Raw genomic sequence first — 21,026 nt, forward strand, 5'->3', positions numbered from 1 at the left:
AATGGCTTCCTGAGCGCGCATTAAATATTACAACCTTCACCCACAGGCTTAACTGAAACTGTGTTTTCTTTCTGTTTTATAAAAGAGGCTACGCAATTCAAGGGAAATCCATTCAGGCTGAATTGTGAATTCCGCGTCAGTAAATTTCACTTTAAGAACTGATATCACCCGCATATTCCATTGCATTAGCCTCCATTGCAAGCTAGTTCCAGTCCAATACCGAGAAAACGAATACTATGGTCTATTTCAACCGGGTGTGCTGTTTAAATTATCCGGTTATACTTTTCACAGATATTTGTCTTCAAACGCTATTACATTTCTACCTGATAGAGTGTTTGCGAACCTGACTGACCTGGTTATGCTGTAAGTGAATGAACACATACAAAGTAGAATATAGGGAAACATGGTGTCCAGTTTTGCTTATTGTGTGCTTATGTTTATTGTGCGTAATTCATTTTTATCAAATCTGAATCCAAGTCATGCGACTTTATCTTTATATACTTATCGGGTGATCATTTTCGCAGGATGTTGGATTCCAACAATATTACATTTCTACCTGACAGAGTGTTTGCAAACCTAACTAATCTGATTTTAGTGTAAGTGAATACACACATACAAAGCATACTGTAAGGAAACATTGTGTACGTTATTCATTTTTATGCATCCTTGGTCCTTCTTAATTAAACACTACTTATTCAAAGTATCAGTGTGTGTTACTTTGGCTGAGCTCTGTTTGCTGGAACAAAACAAAACTTCTCATTTTGGGATCTTTTTTTATCACAGTCGTGGCCGTTTATTTACATAACAGGGACAGAAAGAATCAACCCAGCAAAGGCGAGGGAAAAACCGCAATACCATTGAAAAGTGTAACCGAAAACAGGGAGTGAAGGGGAAAATTGTCTTCGTTTGTTTAAGACATGTAACAAAAGGAGAATTCACCACGCTGGCCTCGAGCTAACCGCCGCCTGGTTAGCTCAGTTGGTAGAGCGCCGGACTGCTGTGCGGGAGGTCGTGGGTCCGAACCCCAGACAACACTCAGGGTCTTAAAATAACTGAGGAGAATGTGCTGCCTTTGTAATTACATCTGCAAATGGTTAGACATTCTAGTATTCTCGGAAAAGGACGATAAACCGTAGGTCCCGTCTCCTGTATCTTCAGTCTTCTAACAGGGGACGTTAAAGAACCCACACACTATTCGCAAAGAGTAGGGCACGAAGCTCCCGGTGTTGTGGTCTGGCCTTTACAATTGTATCTTAAAATTACAGTATATGTAAAGCGCATTTGAACATATACACATGGAAAATGCGCTATATAAATGCATTATCATTATCATTATCATTCTCTATAAGGACATATCCTGTTTGGCCGGAACACCCAGACCGGAAGTTGGTAGATGCATACGTCGCAAGCTGCATAAAATTATTTATTTCTAGAAATAAGTAGCATTTTTCATCTTTTCTCCTTCTTAATTAAACACTACTTATTCAAAGTACCGGTGTGTGTTGCTTTGGCTAAGCTCTGCTTGCTGGGACAAAACAAAACGTGCCAGTTTGGGAACTTTTTGGACACAGGTGTGGCCGTTTATTTACATAATATTAACAGAAAGATCACATTACAAAAACATAGTAAGCATCAACCCACAGCCAATAAATGAGTGAAATACCCCCTCCCCCCACCCGAAGCCAAAGCAACACAAAACAACGAAAGCATAGTAGACCAATAGGAGCAATGAGTAAATAAATGGCTAACTAAATAAAATAAGTAATGCCTTGGGTGCTTCACGATCAAAATTAATTCGCCTCATCAATAGGACTGATTAGAGTTCTGTATGTTGCAATTGCACCGCACCTGCTAGTGCAGCATACAGAACATCATTCAAGTAATATTACTGGTGCCTTGTGGCTGGCACAATTGAAAACTGTCCGAATCTCAGTATATTGACAGAGCAGAAAGTGCTACCTTACAATTAACACTTGTGCCTATCTACCTTTGTAGCGTGTTAAACTAGCGTGCCTGCTGCCTGTCAGGAAAAAACTCCTTTTGTGAGGGGGAAACCTAATCCCTCCCGAATGCTGAGCCAGGCACTTAATAACCCTGAGGGAGAAAGGTTAACAAAAGAGAATGAAAGGCAATAACAAGGCCATCCAAGGGCTTCAGTGAGGCCAAGATAAGATTAGTCTTTATGTAGAACCATACCAACTTTTTGCTATTATTTGAATTAGTGCAAATAGCATATTCCTCAGGCCTTGCACTGACATTTGGTTTTAGAAATTGATGCCAGTTATACTATCATCAGGAAATGGCCGAAACGTCTGACCTTAGCCCGTCAGGAAATAGCAGAAATTAGCCAAACATAGGGTTATAATAGCAATGGGAAGTAAAAACTTTTAGAAGGAAAAAGTTTGACCTAAAGGAAACCTCAATACCAATTTGCCCCAAATAAGCCAAAACAGCAATGATTTAAAAATATACAACTGCTGCGATTTGTTGTTCAGATAGAGATTGCATAAAATGACGAGGTTACCATTACTACTAAGTCTGTAAATGGGTCAAATTTTCTAGTGATATGGTAAAAATTTATTGTTGCATGGTAGCCATTGACATTATAATGGTACTCGTATTAATTGCAGAGTGGACAATTTGATGTGAAGAAAATAAACTGTAAATGAACTGTAATCAAGCAGTAAAAGCGGAATGGCTGCCCCTGCCAAGTGGTGGAGGAAGATGAATCCACAGGACAGTTACTTAGCAAGCATGACAAACATGAAAATACAGGAACTGCACAAAATTCAGTTAAAACGGCAACATGTTTGGCAAATCCAAAGATGGAGATGCCGCGAGGAACATGCTATAAATGCCGCAGATAATAGCAAAGCAGTCCTTTAAAAAGCAATCACTATTACAATTGCCAAGGTAAATGCCTGGTAGATTCGAAATATCCCGTATGACCGATAAAGGAGCACCAAGACCGGAAGCTGGTAGATTTATCATTTATCAAAACTGAAACCAAGTTATACGACTTTATCTTCATCTACTTATCTTCTGATTATTTTCACAGGTATTTGCCTTCCAACGCTATTACATTTCTACCTGATAGGGTGTTTGCGAACCTGACTAACCTGTGGATGATGTAAGTGAATAAGTACATACAAAGCAGACTGTAAAAAACATTGTGTCCAGTTTTGTTTATTAATTATATGCACCTATCGTATAAGCAAATAATGCGAATAAGGAACAAAATTTAGCTTACATGAGCACTGTAGAAACGTTCGCTGAAAAAAGACATCTACAGATTCTCGTGTAAAGAACATGCATCTTTATATTTTGTTGAAGTAATACTGTTGATAGCAAGTTTGACAGTAATGCAGTTTTCTTACAATAAAATGTATAAGAAAACAACGACAATTACTACGTGCTGTAGACTCGCTATAAACAAAAACGATCTTTTTAAAAAAAAAATCGTTTGCAGTGGAATGTTACGATCTCTGGTAAAATAAGGACTTCTTACATTCTTTAACTAACACTCACCTTGCAAAAAGCGGTTTCTGGAAATCAACACAGCGAACTAATTTGCTTGCGAAACGAACTACCAATAGTGAGATTTGAAAAGCGGTCTTGCTCTTAAACTTTAGAAATAGTTCATGGGCTGTGCTCACTACACCGCTGCGCGCCTCCTTTAAACCTTTACTTGACGCTTTTTAATATTCAGTGCTTTTCACTTGGGATGCGGGCTGTCCACTTCTTTCAGTCCGAAAAGATAACGTTTTTGTTTTTTTTCTTGTGCTGATGAGACGGGAACTTGAAAAAGACGTTTTAAAATTCAAGAATGTTCTGTAAAATACCGTTATTCCGGCTTTGTTAAAATGGTTATAAAAGCTTGTGTGAACCACGTCTCAGGGGTATTTAAATTCCAAAACTGGCTGCACCGCTTACACGAGACAATCGAGACCTAAACCCGATCGTTAAATCAGCCAGCACACACTCTTCCAAACCTGTACCTAACCAGGCTTTTAGATTCACGAATGAAAAAATGCAACTTACTTGACACTGACTAAAGGGCCACTGCTCTAACTGCGCTTTACCTCAGACCAAAACTTTGGATTCTGAGAGCATCATCGAAAACTTCCGAAAGCGCTAACCCGAATTGACACAGAAATTGATCACTCAATCGGGTAAACAACATGATCACAATATGTGGACGTTCAACACTTTAAGTGAAAGTCCAAATAAAAATCGGTTAAAATACGGCTTAGAACATATTTACAACATATTTACAACATATGATGCCGTGTGAAATGTAAACTTCACTGGCTGCTTATTACATTTTCTATTTAAAATGATTTTACATACAGATTCATACAGATTCTTTTAATTTTGACGCCGACATTCTGACTGTGTAGTCATCACGTGAGCCTGGGCGCGCTGCAGCGCTAGAATAAGAACATTTTGGTTTCCTCTTTCACTCACGAGGCGATACTTTCCACAGGAGTTTAGCTTCAAACGCTATTACATTTCTACCTGACGAAGTGTTTGCGGACCTAACGAAGCTTAATACGCTGTAAGTAAATAGTCGCATACAATACACCGATTTCACAAATGGCGGACGCGCGGAAAAAAACTGGTACGAGGCATGAAAACGAGGCGTTTTAGGATAAAAAACTTTCGCGTTAATAGACCGTTTTCCTTCCAAGTTTTCGAGATTACGGAATTCTAAACGAGTTTACAGTCTAGTAATTATTCTTGTTTCCGTATTGCAAGCAGAAAGGGACCGTAGATCAGCAGGAAAGTAGAGTAAAGTTGGATCTTCGACAACTGTTGGCCGGTAAAAATTTACACGGAACGATTTCGAAACTAATTTTCAAACGCCGTCAAGGTATGTTCTTTTCACTTTTGTGAAAGCAAACGACAAATGCTAACTCTGTCTCCTTGCGGATCTTTAGTAGCGGCACGAAGACCGGCTTTGAAATTAAGCTTAAATATGGACTTGACAAGTCAAACTTCAACTTTCAGCTTCCTTATAAACCGGTCACGTTTCTTTGCAAAAAATTGTATTAACTATTATTCCCTCGCTTTTAAATTCTTTTTATACTTCGCAAAATACCTTAGTTTGCTGTGCTACTGTAAAGCAAATCATTGAAATGTTGAAAAATTAATTAAACAGACGGAGACTACCGGTATTGAATTCCACTGCTATGATATGTTTCTTCTTTTTAAATATAAACCATTATATTTGAGAATACTTCAAAAATAAATAAAAATCACTTCCAGTTATCTCAGCTTAATATTAATTAATGCAGAGGGCATCTTCATTCACGGTGTCCTAGAAAAGCTTGTAAAATGAAGCGAAACTGTGAATATTTGTTCTATCACTTGGACCTTCGTCGTGGTTGCCTAGCAAGTGATTAATTTCTTCCCGAGATTAAATTTTATGTCGTCCGGCGCAGCATGCAGAAGGAATTCCAGCAGATTTCACTAAATTAACAGAATTAATAGCATTATTTTCCTTCATGACTTGGGGAACATTGTAATGATCTTGTTCACTAAAGATTGTGCTGAACATTTACTGTCCTTTGCGTGGATCCAGCTGATGCTTTATGTTTACAATGTAATCGAATTAGCCGCTTTAGTCTGTCTCAATTTTTGGAATATAATTTTTTCCTAAAATACAAAAATCTACTCCTACTAAGTCTAAAGAAAAAACTACTAAGTCGATTGAGAATAACACGCTTTTATTGATGTGTTTCAGGTACGTTTGGGGATCACATATAGTTATTTCACCTGAAAAAAAAAAGAAACCACCCGAAAATTCATTGTTACACATTTTTTCACAACGTACATGTATATTTACACAGGCAATACATTTTTGCGTGTTTATTTTCGTTATTCTTCAATGACTCACCAAAATCCTCAAGAAAATGTGTACACTTGTCTGATTACCGGAGCTTTCTTGATGTTTCGAGCAGTTTAAAGTCTTTGGCGACCCGCCGCATTTCAATATTTCAAGCCATGTCCAGCCCAGGGTTTTGCGTACAACCCGAAACAAAACAACAAATATTAGGCCGCGAACTTATTTCGAACTCGGTTATCTCGAAATTAACCTAGAAAATGATCTAATACCCCCATTTATTGGAGGAAAGCTTCAAAACTCCTGCAATTTTCACTTTTTCCCTTGTAACACGAAAGTTGTTTATCCTAAAACGCCTCGTTTTCATGCTTCAGTACCAGTTCTTTTCCGCGCGTCCGCCAGTTTGTGAAATCGGTGTATTAAAGAAAAGTTGTATCCAATTATGTTCACCGAATGGAACTCATGTAATCGGAAACAAGGAAAACTTAATAAAAAAGATAAATGATCTTTTGCGTTTATTATGAATACCGAAACTTAGTGATAGTTTTATCTAAAGTGAGAAAATTTGTATCTGCATATAAATATCACTTTGAAAATGAGTGATACCCAGACCCGAGAGTATTTGAGTGGATATAAAGGGAAAGTCACAGGCAAACTAAACCAAGAAACTTAAAAAAGCTTTAAACGAAGCACTCAAGGGAGCCTTTTTTCGAGGCCGAGTGTGTAGTGGAACATGGTCGAGAATGAGAATGAAGTTTTTATTCGTCTTTTCTTTTCTATTTAGGCTGAAACTCGTCATCCATCGGCTCGCTTTGGAATATTATTTTGTCGGCATGTAAATGTAAATGTAATTTATTTACCCACGTAACACGGAAGAGCTCAGGAGCTCGTAAAGACGTGTACGTGCATCCAAGGTCGAATTGGAATTTGGAGTGTTGGTTTTTTGAACTGTCGTGAGACTGAACAAGAGAAATGAAATCCTTATGAACTGGAGCTGTGAAAGACGTCAGCTTTCTTGGATGTTTTCTCGAGAATTGAAATTCGCGGCAAAACCCCCTGGCAAAAAGGATCTATGCAATCCAACAAAAGTTGTTTCCACGTATATTCATTTCGGCGAATAAAAGAATGATAGGTTGAGAACATGACTTAAACAACATTTTCTTTTTTTCTGTAGGGAATAACACTATCTTTCTTTATAAAATAGGCTGGACATGCTTTGCGTGCTCGTTAGCACGCCTAGTGTGTTGTGCTGACACGCAGCTTTTGCTTGTAAGCTTGACACGATTTTTTGTTCAATGGCTCACGCTTTTTTGTTCAGCTACGCACGCTTTATTGTGTTTAGTGTGTCCTGTACAACAAAAGCTTTACTAATGAGACAAGTTTGAGAACACGCTTTAAGCGTGCTAAAATAGAAATCTATTGTTTTAAAGTGGAAGCGTGTTGTGAGCGTGCTATCACCTTTGTACCTGTTTTCCCGTGGAGTGTTAAATATGGGTTATTCTTGTTCTTGTAAACAAACCTGAGCGTACGTTCGTTTACTCTCTCCAATTTCTTAGTGTTTCTGGCTCCACAATGGTGCCATATCTGGCTACAATAATCGAAGTGAGGAAGAATGAAAGCACGATATAGTGTTTCCTTGGTTTTGCAAGTTAGGACATTCTTAAGCCTATTTAAGGAATTTACTTGCCTGCTACCTTTCGGCAGATAGATGCAATATGAAAGTCGAATTATCTAATGTTACGCCTAGTAGCTGTTTCCCGCTGGAAACAGGTATGGGTTATTCTTTGCATTTTATATCGAAACCGTGAGTCGTGTTTCCCAGCACCAGAGCCTGATATTTATTCGGATTTGCTACCATCCCATTTTGTTGAAACCACAGCGTCATGTTAGTCAAGTCTAGAATTATACCGTCTTACATAGCTTGGGAATCACGGTGCGATAAATGGAGTTTAGTGCCATCCGCGTAGCTTATCAACCTACGATCTCTAATAGCAAATGTAAGAGCATTCATGAAAATGTTCAACAATAGTGGTCCCAGTGAGGACCCCTGTGGCACTCCTGCCGACACACCCATTCAGTAGTCCGGCAATATGGTGCATAAATTTGGGTGAATTGTGCGATTTTTGTTAAAAGCACCAAATTTGGCACAGTGATAGTATTCGATGAGCTGATCAATTTCAGATATAGGCCCATCCGGAATTCTGTCAGGGGGGGACATCTTTTGGACCCAGGGGGTGGGGGTGGGTGGCATTAAAGCTTTATGGCAAATTTTACTGCATCCTTTGAGTAAAAAGCACCAAATTTGGTACAGTGATAGTATTCGATGAGCTGATCAATTTCAGATATAGGCCCATCCGGAATTTTGTCAGGGGGGACATCTTTTGGACCAAGGGGATGGGGGTGGGTGGCATTTAAGCTTTATGGCAAAATGTACTGCATCCCTGAGGTAACAACCACCAAATTTGGCACAGTGATAGTATTTGATGAGCTGATCAATTTCAGATATAGGCCCATCTGCAATTTTGTCAGGGGGGCACCTTTCGGATCCAGGGGGTGGGGGTGGGCAACATTTGGGCTTTATGGCAAAATTTACTGCATCCTTTGGGTTAAAAGCACCAAATTTGGCACAGTGATAGCATTCGATGAGCTGATCCATTTCAGTTATAGGCATGTATGAAATTCTGACAGGGGGGCACCTTTTTAACCCAGGGGGTGGGGTGGGCAACATTTAAGTTTTATGGTGAAACAACTAAACCAATTGGGTTAAAGCACCAAATTTGGCAGAATTATAGTTCTTAACGGGCTGTTGATTTCATATTTGGGTTTATTTGGGTTTCTTTCAGGGTTGCGTTTTTTACCCAAGCGGATGGGGCGGTCTCGTGTTGAGCTTTGTGCTCAAAACACCATTTTTGGCTCGTTTATAGCATTTAATGTGATCAGCAATTTCAGTATCAATGGGCTCATCTGAAATGGTTAATGGGGAACTCAGAGGGCATACAGGGGTAGGTATGTTGTTAACTAATGGTAAATTGATTGTGCATTTAATTTTTGGTTACGAGCACCACATTGATAAGATTAGCCTAGCTCATGAGCCATTACGATATTTTTCCAGCCAGGGTGAACTATTTAATCCCTGAAGAAGGATGAAAATTTTTGAGCAAATTGGTGAAATGATTGGGCACGTTAGGCTAAGAGAATCAAATAGGAATCAAAGAGCATGACAATTTCAGCAATGTACAAGGGGTATTTAACATTTCTTCAACGGGCATTCAACGTTTCTTCAAAAAATGAAATGGAGGAATGTAAAACACAAGCTAACACAACGACACCCATATTCACTGTTTCCGCCATCAGCACTCACCATCTTGTTAGACTGCTTTCAAAAAATCTCACCCCACTTGCTTTGTAGTCTCACATCAGGTTCAACCCTTCGGGGAATTCCTACCCTGTTTCTGATCCCGGGTGAGGAGACCTTCTCCATCCAAACGAAAGAGAAACTCACATGGGCTATGCGAGGTTATCATATGTTATTAAAGGAAACCTTCGAGAGTTCTTCTTTCTGCACAGAACCGCCAAGAGGCAAAACAAGTGCAGCGTGCTCAGCCAATTTCTTACATATGTGGATGTTAACATCCCCATATGTACGAAACTTATCCTTGTGTTGTCATGAAAAGACAGACACCAGTCTACTTTTTGCATGCACCGGACTGTGATCATGACAACCAAAACTTTAACAAGTTCGTGATTAGAACAATGGACTCAAATATCTCTGATTTATATACTTCAGATCAGTGGATTGCATTGCCTTCAGAGTAAGAAAACAGTTCTTTGCTATATATTAGTGCACAAAACTCTTACAACTCTTGGGAAAAAAACGCCACGAGTCTTCCCTGAATTATCCAGCTGTAAACCTCAGCATCCAGAAGAAGCGCAAAGGCACTACCTGCGCAGCATCAGGTGGAACACCGTGAATGAGTAAGTTGAAACCACATGGCATAACGACATTTCCGCTAATATCATCGCTATTACTCGCAAATACTGGAAACTTACATGGGATTTTGCAGATTTTAACCGATAAAGGAGTACACTTTTCGGCTTTTAGAGTGGAGTTATCGGCTAGGTCCCGAAATTGAACTATTCTCTTCCAAATCAAGGCCATTTTTCAACCTTTGTTCGATGCTGATCAGAAATGGTCATTATATATCCTTGATTTCACATTTCCAGAGAAATCTAAGACTTAATTGCTACTTTTTCTTAGAAAACTAAAAATGTCTATAAACATATTAATATAAAAAATATTAGTGTTTGATGCGAATGAAATATTTGACAGTGGCCCGAAAAATGCCTATTTTTCTAATTTTACAGCTGTTGCGGTGGGCCCGAAGGGGCAAAATATTAGCTCCTAACGCGGCCAGAAAATCATTTTCGATCAAACCAAATGTTTTATTTCTAGCCTCGGTAAAGTCTTCCAGTTGCCAGAGTTAAAGGCAAAGTTATTTTTTGACCCGAATTTGAGTGGTTTGTCTTCAGAAAGACAGCCTCTTAAATCTTTTTTCAGACCAAAACAAACGTAACCCTGAAAATGCTGAAAGCATACCAGAAATGTCCATTGCTGAAATTGAACAATCAAGCTCAACAAATACTATAGTTGTGTCAAATATGTCAACTCAAGGGGCGCAACAATTCCACCATAAGCTCAAAAGGATACCATTGATCCCCCCTAGGCCGAAAAAATACCCCAGAAAAGCATTTTGGATTAGCCCATAGGTGTAATGATCATCTCAGTTAATTCTATAATCGTGGCAAAAATGGTGCGAGCTCAAATGGCCTGACAGTGTAAAGACTCAAACGGAAACCACCACCTCCCCCTTGGTCCAAAAAGGACAGCTCTGAAAGAATTCTGGATATAGTAAACTCGATCATATCTGAAATTGATCAACTCATCATACATGTACTGACTATAACAGTGTCATTTTTTTTAACCAAAAGGGTTCAGTAATTCTACCATAAAGTGCAAATGCTATCAACTACCTCTCCCTGCGTCAAAAAGTGTCTCCCTCTGGAAAAATGTCGAATGAGCCCTCAGCTGAAATCGATCAGCTTATCAAATACTATCACTGTGCGAAATTTGGTACTAAAAGGATGCAGTAAATTTTGCCATTAAGCTCCAATGCTACCCAACCTCACCCCCTGGGTCCAAAAGGTGGCCCCCTGTCAGAATTCCGGATGGGACTATATCTGAAATCGATCAGCTCATCAAAAACTATCACTGTGCCAAATTTGGTGCTTCTTACTCAAAGGATGCAGTACATTTGCCATAAAGCCCAAATGTTGCCCACCCCCACCCCCTAGGTCCAAAAGATGTCCCCCCCTGACAAAATTGCAGATGGGCCTTTATCTGAAATTGATCAGCTCATCAAATACTACCACTGTGTCAAATTTGATGCTTCTTACTCAAAGGATACAGTAAATTTTGCCATAAAGCTCAAATGCCGCCCACCCCCACCCCCTGGGTCCAAAAGATGTCCACCCTGACAGAATTCCGGATGGGCCTATATCTGAAATTGATCAGCTCGTCGAATACTATCACTGTGCCAAATTTGGTGCTTTTAACAAAAATCGCACAATCATTTCACCATATTGCCGGACTACAGGTGGAGAAGGTAGAATTAATTTTCTCTTTCACTTATCGGGCCTAGAGCTGTTAAATCGAGTAAAGTGCATATGAAGCGAACAGTTTTACAAAATTTATATTTTTTTACATTTTGAAACGGACGATAAAGAAGGATGAAATGCGTAGGATAAAAACTAACAAATTTACGAGCGCTCGTGACGTCAAGTTTTCGATAAACACTCCCCAATGTTTACACTTCTCTCACTAAATCCCCTTACGCGTCAGGGGAAGAGTAATTGATGTTCAGTGGGTTTCACTTTAGTAGAACTCGCATCCTACGCCTCTTTGGATAGCTGAGATAGAGAAAAAGACGATAAAAAGACGAAAATCAAGACTTCGATGCCGGTTGCAGCTTTACTTTTACGTTCTTTCCCAGCTTAGACGAAACTAGAACTAATGTTACGATGGCGGCTATACACCAAGAAAACGAAGCTCCTACAACGCCACTCAAATACTTTCTTACATTCCGTGAAATATTCAGCGACAATTCCACAACACAGTGACTAAAGTAATGCTAAAGACATTACATTGCTTTTGCAGAGTTTCACAATAGAATACTTTAAGAATCCTGCTCGGCAAACGCTGACTTAACGCATTGTTTTATGCATGTTTTCGAATATTCCACATTCATTCTTTTTCTTCAGTTCTACATTTTTTACGTTCTTTCCCGGCTTAGACGAAACTAGAACTAACGTCATACTTTAAGAACATGTTGTATCTATTTTCTTTGTGAAAGCAATTGACTAAATCACATGCAAGATATGTTTAAGAGAAAAGCTACTAATTTTATCCCTTTATATCACGAGTAGGAACATTTTAGTTTCCTCTTTCACTAATTAGGTAGTATTTTCACAGGATTTTGTCTTCAAACGATATTACTTTTCTTCCTGACGGAGTATTTGCGAGCCTCACAAGACTGGAAAATCTGTAAGTAAATAGACTTACAAATAGAATACGTAAAGAAGAAGGTTCTATGGCGAGCAGTTGCACATTAAAACTGCTACTTGAACTACCACCATGACCATCACCAGCATCACCACCACCACTACCCCTACCACTACCACCACCACTACCACTACCCCTACCACTACCACTACCACTTCCACTACCACTACCACTACCACTACCACTACCCCTACCACTACCACTACCACCACCACTACCACCTCCACTACCACTACCACTACCACTACCACTACCACTACCACTACCACTACCACTACCACTACCACAACCACTACCACTACCACTACCACTACCACTACCACTACCACCACATCTACCACTACCACTACCACTACCACTACCACTACCACTACCCCTTCCCCTTCCCCTACCACTACCACTACCACTACCACTACCCCAACCCCTACCACTACCACTACCCCTAACACTACCACTACCACTACCACTACCACTACCCCTACCCCTACCCCTAACACTACCACTACCACTACCACTACCACTACCACTACCCCTAACACTACCCCTACCCCTAACACTACCACTACCACTACCACTACCACTACCCCTACCCCTACCCCTAACACTACCCCTACCCCTAACACTACCACTACCACTACCACTACCACTACCACTACCACTACCACTACCACTACCCCTTCCCCTTCCCCTACCACTACCACTACCCCTACCACTACCACTACCACTACCACTACCCCTTCCCCTTCCCCTACCCCTACCACTACCCCTAACACTACCACTACCACTACCACTACCCCTACCCCTACCCCTAACACTACCACTACCACTACCCCTAACACTACCACTACCACTACCACTACCACTACCACTACCCCTTCCCCTTCCCCTACCCCTACCACTACCCCTAACACTACCACTACCACTACCACTACCACTACCCCTACCCCTACCCCTAACACTACCACTACCACTACCACTACCACTACCCCTACCACTACCACTATCCCTAACACTACCACTACCACTACCACTACCACTACCCCTACCCCTACCCCTTCCCCTACCACTACCACTACCACTACCCCTAACACTACCACTACCACTACCACTACCACTACCACTACCACTACCACTACCACTACCCCTTCCCCTTCCCCTACCACTACCACTACCCCTAACACTACCACTACCACTACCACTACCCCTTCCCCTTCCCCTACCACTACCACTACCCCTTCTCCTTCCCCTACCACTACCACTACCCCTAACACTACCACTACCACTACCCCTAACACTACCACTACCACTACCCCTACCACTACCACTACCACTACCCCTTCCCCTACCACTACCACTACCACTACCCCTAACACTACCACTACCACTACCCCTAACACTACCACTACCACTACCCCTACCACTACCACTACCACTACCACTACCCCTACCACTACCACTACCACTACCCCTAACACTACCACTACCACTACCACTACCACTACCCCTACCCCTACCCCTAACACTACCCCTACCCCTAACACTACCACTACCACTACCACTACCACTACCACTACCACTACCACTACCACTACCACTACCACTACCCCTTCCCCTTCCCCTACCACTACCACTACCACTACCACTACCCCAACCCCTACCACTACCCCTACCCCTAACACTACCACTACCACTACCACTACCACTACCCCTACCCCTACCCCTACCCCTACCACTACCACTACCACAACCACTACCCCTACCACTACCACAACCACTACCACTACCACTACCACTACCACTACCCCTACCCCTACCACTACCACTACCACTACCCCTTCCCCTACCACTATCACTACCACTACCACTACCACTACCCCTACCCCTACCACTACCACTACCACTACCACTACAACTACCCCTACCACTACCCCTACCACTATTACTATTACTACCACTACCACTACCACTACCCCTACCACTACCACAACCACTACCACTACCACTACCCCTACTACTACCACTACCACTACCACTACCACTACCACTACCACTACCCCTACCCCTACCACTACCACTACCATTACCACTACCACTACCACTACCACTACCCCTACCCCTACCACTACCACAACCACTACCACTACCACTACCACTACCACAACCACTACCCCTACCACTACCACAACCACTACCACTACCACTACCACTACCACTACCCCTACCCCTACCACTACCACTACGACAACCACTACCCCTACCCCTACCCCTACCCCTACCACTACCACTACCACTACCACTACCACTACCCCTACCACTACCACTACCACTACCACTACCCCTACCCCTACCACTACCCCTACCCCTACCACTACCACTACGACAACCACTACCCCTACCCCTACCACTACCCCTACCCCTACCCCTACCACTACCACAACCACTACCACTACCACTACCACTACCACTACCCCTACCCCTACCACTACCACTACCCCTACCCCTACCACTACCCCTACCCCTACCCCTACCACTACCACAACCACTACCACTACCACTACCACTACCACTACCCCTACCCCTACCCCTACCCCTACCCCTACCACTACCCCTACCCCTACCCCTACCACTACCACTACCACTACCACTACCACTACCCCTACCCCTACCCCTACCCCTACCACTACCACAACCACTACCCCTACCACTACCACTACGACAACCACTACCCCTACCCCTACCCCTACCCCTACCCCTACCACTACCACTACGACAACCACTACCCCTACCCCTACCACTACCACAACCACTACCACTACCACTACCACTACCACTACCCCTACCCCTACCCCTACCACTACCACTACCCCTACCCCTACCACTACCCCTACCCCTACCACTACCACTACGACAACCACTACCCCTACCCCTACCCCTACCCCTACCACTACCACTACCACTACCACTACCACCACCACTACCCCTACCCCTACCACTACCCGTACCCCTACCACTACCACTACCACAACCACTACCACTACCACTACCACTACCAGTACCCCTACCCCTACCCCTACCCCTACCCCTACCACTACCACAACCACTACCCCTACCACTACCACTACGACAACCACTACCCCTACCCCTACCCCTACCCCTACCACTACCACTACCACTACCACTACCACCACCACTACCACTACCCCTACCACTAGTGGTAGTGGTAGGGGTAGTGGTAGTGGTGGTGGTAGTCGTAGTGGTAGTGGTAGTGGTAGTGGTAGTGGTAGTGGTAGTGGTAGTGGTAGTGGTAGGGGCAGGGGTAGTGGTAGTGGTAGTGGTAGGGGTAGGGGTAGTGGTAGTGGTAGTGGTAGTGGTAGTGGTAGTGGTAGTGGTAGTGGTAGGGGTAGTGGTAGTGGTAGTGGTAGTGGTAGTGGCAGGAGCCCATCAACTGGAGCCTTCATCTCCCATACTAACCCTTGGAGTCAACCCTTTCCCGTATTAATTTATTTTTAGAACTAATCTCCCGGGGTCTCGCGCGGGAGATTTCGCACCTCTGTCAATCTTTTGTCGCATTCCGCTGTGGCTACGCAAGCTGTGATATCTAAAACAATAGCGAAACGAGAAGGAAAGACTGCAGAATGTTGTTCCTTGTCGTCCACTAAATTCAGTATTTCTTCGAAGGAAGACATCAAGTAATGCTATGACTAAAAAACTGCGGAGTTTTGTACAGGTCTGTCAAAAAAGTAAGAACAATTATTCGAATCGAAAGGCGCCGAGACCGATCTCGCAACTGCGAAATTACGAATATATTTTGAAAAGAGGATGGATAGGCGCAACAGATCGGTCAATATTATTTGCCGTATAATTTTTCCGATAAGAAGGCAGCTTGATAAAAGGTTGATCGATTCTAATCGTTGTTGTGAACAATAAATTTTACTGGGTTGTAAACATTCACACTAAACGAACGTATCAATGGTATAAATTTATAAACAAGGTACGCACTTTGGCCTGTACCAACACATTGCAAATCAAATTCTACAAGACATTCAAAACTCTGAGTGACAATAAAATTCAGACAAGCGCTAGCTTGTGAACCCTTCGTGGCGAAGACACAAACATTAGAATAAAAATCTAAACAGCCGTTCCGGCTAAACGACCCATTCGGCTTTAGATAGTACAGGCATAGAGTTCTCTTTGGAAACATACAAAGCGAAAGAAATGTACGACTACGGGGATTAAAATAAGCGGATCACACGGTCTCTTACCGAAGAAAGATGTGACATTCAGGCCGTTGGCCTGTACGCGTATATTTTTAAAATTGTAAGATGCGCAATATCTCACCTCTCAGCACCTCTGCAACAGCGACTCAACGATCTCTGCCATAATTCCAGTTGCAACTTTAGAAGAAACAAACACATATCATTTTCCTGAGGTTTTATTCGAAGCATGATGATCTTATATTGGCTGGATCTTGGAGCATACGGATAGTCAAAATGTGCATCGAAGTCATCACGTTTGTAGTGTTCGTCGCCGTATCAAAGAACACGCGTTTTCAAGGACAAAAAAGTGGTCTATTAATTAACTTTTAACCGTTATTCATTCACGAGTAAACCAGGCTCTCTCGGCTGTAAAATCAGGAAAGAAGCAAAATTATAAAGGAAAACGGACAGGGAATGTGTGTACGACATTGGCCGCCATTATTTTTTTTTTTACATCGTCGCCCTAGCTACGCTGCATGTGGTCTGACCACAGGAGCAATGTTTTCGCGGGAAATGTGTTTCTAAAAATAAAAATATACGGGAAAGGGTTGACTCAAGGGTACAGTACGTATGGAGGCTCCAGTTGATGGGCTCCTGGTAGTGGTAGTGGTAGTGGTAGTGGTAGTGGTAGTGGTAGTGGTTGTGGTAGTGGTAGGGGTAGTGGTTGTGGTAGTGGTAGTGGTAGTGGTAGTGGTAGTGGTAGTGGTAGTGGTAGTTGTAGTGGTAGTGGTAGTGGTAGTGGTAGTGGTAGTGGTAGTGGTAGTGGTAGTGGTAGTGGTAGTGGTAGTTGCAGTGGTAGACTGGTAGTGGTAGTGGTAGGGATAGTGGTAGTGGTAGTGGTAGTGGTAGGGGTAGTGGTAGTGGTAGTGGTAGTGGTAGTGGTAGGGGTAGTGGTAGTGGTAGTGGTAGTGGTAGTGGTAGTGGTAGTGGTAGTGGTAGTGGTGGTGGTAGTGGTAGTGGTAGTGGTAGTGGTAGGGGTAGGGGTAGTGGTTGTGGTTGTGGTAGTGGTAGTGGTAGTGGTAGTGGTAGTGGTAGTGGTAGTTGTAGTGGAAGTGGTAGTGGTAGTGGTAGTGGTAGTGGTAGTGGTAGTGGTAGTGGTAGTGGTAGTGCTACCACCACCACTACCACTACCCCTTCCACTACCACAACCACTACCACTACCTCTACTACTACTACTGCTACTGCTACTACTACTGCTACTACTACTACTATGGCTGGGGCCAGGTGGCATTTTTTATAATCATTGCTCTACTACTTAAAGAATTAAATTGGCAGAATTAATAATTTGAACAAAGTGGCGTTAGTGCAGTCTTCTTATTCGAAAAGACATAAATAAGATAAATTCACGTTGAACTTGAGCTTAAACTAGTGCTCATTCAACGCTCCTTGCAAAAATATGGCTTCGAAACTATAGTAGCTAGTTGTGTCAAAATTCTTTGGACACCTGTTAATAAATCAAGTCTGGTGTATACAGTAAAAATATAAATGTATAAAGTTATTTAATACGAGTAATTGAATAAACTAACTCAATAAAAAATTGAGTTGAACTAGCTTATTGTATGTGAATTAAACTAACTTGAAATATATAAAAATAACTTAGTATATGCTGAAAACTACTATAGATGTTCCAAAAATCTCGTAGATGTAATGTTTCTGGTCTCTTTAAAAAATTTAAGAAAGTCTTGACAGGATCTCACGTTGCTGGGCAACGTGTTACATAAACTCGCAGTTAGTCTCGTACCCAGATGTCTACTTACCACGGTAGTACACATCTGGTCAAGTCCGTTAAGTTTGCCATTCTGATTGGTTGATAAATTGCATCAGCATTTGCGCGCGGATGATTCAAACTTCGTTTTGCACGCGCCCACATACGTGAGCTGGTAAGAAAATATAGTGGATTTTAAAGCCTTTATAAAGAACGCTTTCGTCTTTGGAACGTTTCTCAAGTGAAGTAGCCGCAGAAACAGTATCTAGTTCAAGTTTGTTAGTTTAAAAACGTATCAATAACCATGTCTGTGAAAAAAAGGATGTGTAAAAACTTTCACAAATCTGACGCGTTCAGCTTGCTTGTACGTGACAAACTGTGCGCGATCTTTTTGACCACCGTTGAAAGCAGTGGGTTGAGGATTTGAATTTATCAGCAAAACATGAGTGGCGCCTTTTTTCTTCTCCAAATCTATCTCAAGATTTAGTAACTGGTCTTTCCGCCTTTAGGAGAATAGTTCATGACCTATTTATAAATACCAAGTAAGCTTTTCATCCACCTAAAAGGTCGAGCATGCGTACTTGCGTTGTGTGTCAGATTTCTGACACATTTGATGCGCGCAAAAACGGACTTTACCAGATGTTCTCTCCCAGGGTTGAAAAGATCTGGGTACGAGATTAACTCGCAGTAAAATAAGCGTGTTTACACGCGAACCGCGTGGAAAGATAAATTATTCGTTGTTTAAGAAAAGTACCGACGCAACCTCCGAGTGCCCACTTACTTTTTATTCTCTGTTTACATCTTGGCGAGAGCAGTCCCGCACCGGTTCAAAGCGGCTCTCTGATTGGCTGATTCACGAGAACAATAGAAAATTATTTATTAAAATAAAGACGTTATGTTTTGTGGTGATTTCTTTCTTCGTTAGTAGTTCCTCTCATTGACATCCCATCTAAAGGACATTTATGGCTTATCATAGGTATTTATAATAGCAAGGGCAAACATGGGTAAGCATGGCTAAGCACGGCAATGACCGTTCCGACTGTACCGACTGTACTGGCCGTACCGGCGGTACCGACTCTACTGGCCATACCGACTGTACCGGCTGTACCGGCCGTACCGACTGTACCGACTGTACTGGGCGTACCGGGTGTACCGAGTGTACCGAGTGTACCGGGTGTACCGGGTGTACCGGGTGTACCGGGTGTACCGGGTGTACCGGGTGTACCGAGCGTACCGAGCGTACCGACTGTACCGGCCGTACCGACTGTACCGGCTGACTGGCCGACCGACGACCGACTGCGGCCGTTCCGGACCGGGCGACCGGGGACCGAGGACCGAGTGAGGGACTGGTGACCGGGTGACGAGGACTGGGTGACCGAGTGACTGGGGCCGGGGACGAGGACGAGTGACGGGACCAGGGGGGACCGAGGCGAGGACCGAGGCGAGGCGAATGACCGAGGAGGACGGCGGACCGGGTGACCAGACCGGGCGGGTGGACTCCTATCTTCGGCGTGACAGATCGTGGACGCGATTGAAAAAGTGAAAACATAAAAAATGCCAATGTTAGTGAGGAGCATGCAGCCACTAAGGATTTGGGAGGGAGACGACGAAGCGGCGACACGGTCCGCTTTTTCACATGTAGAAAATAACACTTAATGCGCTGCTGTTGCTGACCCGGCACCATCGTTTGCTGGATTTACGCTGCTGTCTTGTAATGATGTTAAATACTGGCAATCAACTGAAATACTCTTTACATAGATTGCAACCGAATGACTCGGCTTTGTGGACTCTTTAAATTACCTCCTCAGGATCGGGCGTTCTCCTCAGGATCGCACCGTTACTGATGTTCGAGATAAGGAGTTGCATATTAACTATAAATTTAATTTTCTAGTAATTTTCTTCGTGCAACCAGAGTGTGCGCTTATTGGTGCAATCTACCTTATTACATATAATTTTTTGCGACATTTTTCCTTTTATTTCGGGAATTTCGATATTCCAAAAAATCGCGAAATGAAAGTGACGCGAACAATAAGTGTCGTGAATATGACATGCCGCGAAAGTGATTCACATTATATCAACAATACACTCGTACACCGGTGGTACACCCGGTACACCTGGTACACCCGGTACACTCGGTACACCCGGTACACTCGGTGCGCCCGGTACACTCGGTACGCCCGGTACATTCGGTACGCCCGGTACACTCGGTACGCTCGGTACACCCGGCCGTACCGACTGTACCGACTGTACCGGCCGCGATATAACTCAAACAGTATAACTCAACGCGATATAACTCAAACAGTTCCAACACAATAACAAGAAAACGTCCAAAGCTTACAAAACTGACAATCTCAACTGAAATATCGTACAAAACGATGCATCTCGTCGAACAGACGAACATAGCTAAATGACACCAACCGTTTCGCCGACCAACTTTGGCTTCACAATCAAAGCTCGCGTGTGATTGTTCCGGTACGTCTTGGTACAGAATTTATAAAATCAGCCAAAATCAGCCAATCAGAGAGCCGCTTTGAATCGGTGCAGGACAACTGCTTGGCGATGGAAATTTTTATCTTCCTTATAACCCAACCCATTGTCAAA

The 21,026-nt window shown here is 42.8% G+C and overlaps 1 protein-coding gene across 1 annotated transcript in view; it reads left to right on the forward strand.

Annotated features, from left to right (window-relative positions):
* Positions 1 to 312: 312 nt before the first annotated feature.
* Positions 313 to 21,026, forward strand: part of LOC144634437 (uncharacterized) — a 55,070-nt gene continuing 34,356 nt past the window's right edge. The window contains exons 1-5 of the mRNA XM_078493388.1: positions 313 to 363; positions 525 to 596; positions 3,059 to 3,130; positions 4,487 to 4,558; positions 12,375 to 12,446. Of these exons, the coding sequence (XP_078349514.1) occupies positions 359 to 363; positions 525 to 596; positions 3,059 to 3,130; positions 4,487 to 4,558; positions 12,375 to 12,446 (293 nt within the window). The 5' untranslated portion in view covers positions 313 to 358. The remainder of the gene's footprint in view (positions 364 to 524; positions 597 to 3,058; positions 3,131 to 4,486; positions 4,559 to 12,374; positions 12,447 to 21,026) is intronic.

The sequence above is a fragment of the Oculina patagonica genome, chromosome 13 (genome assembly GCF_052425735.1).
Source record: "Oculina patagonica isolate OP01 chromosome 13, crgOcupat, whole genome shotgun sequence".
In the NCBI taxonomy this organism is placed as follows: Eukaryota; Metazoa; Cnidaria; class Anthozoa; order Scleractinia; family Oculinidae; genus Oculina; species Oculina patagonica.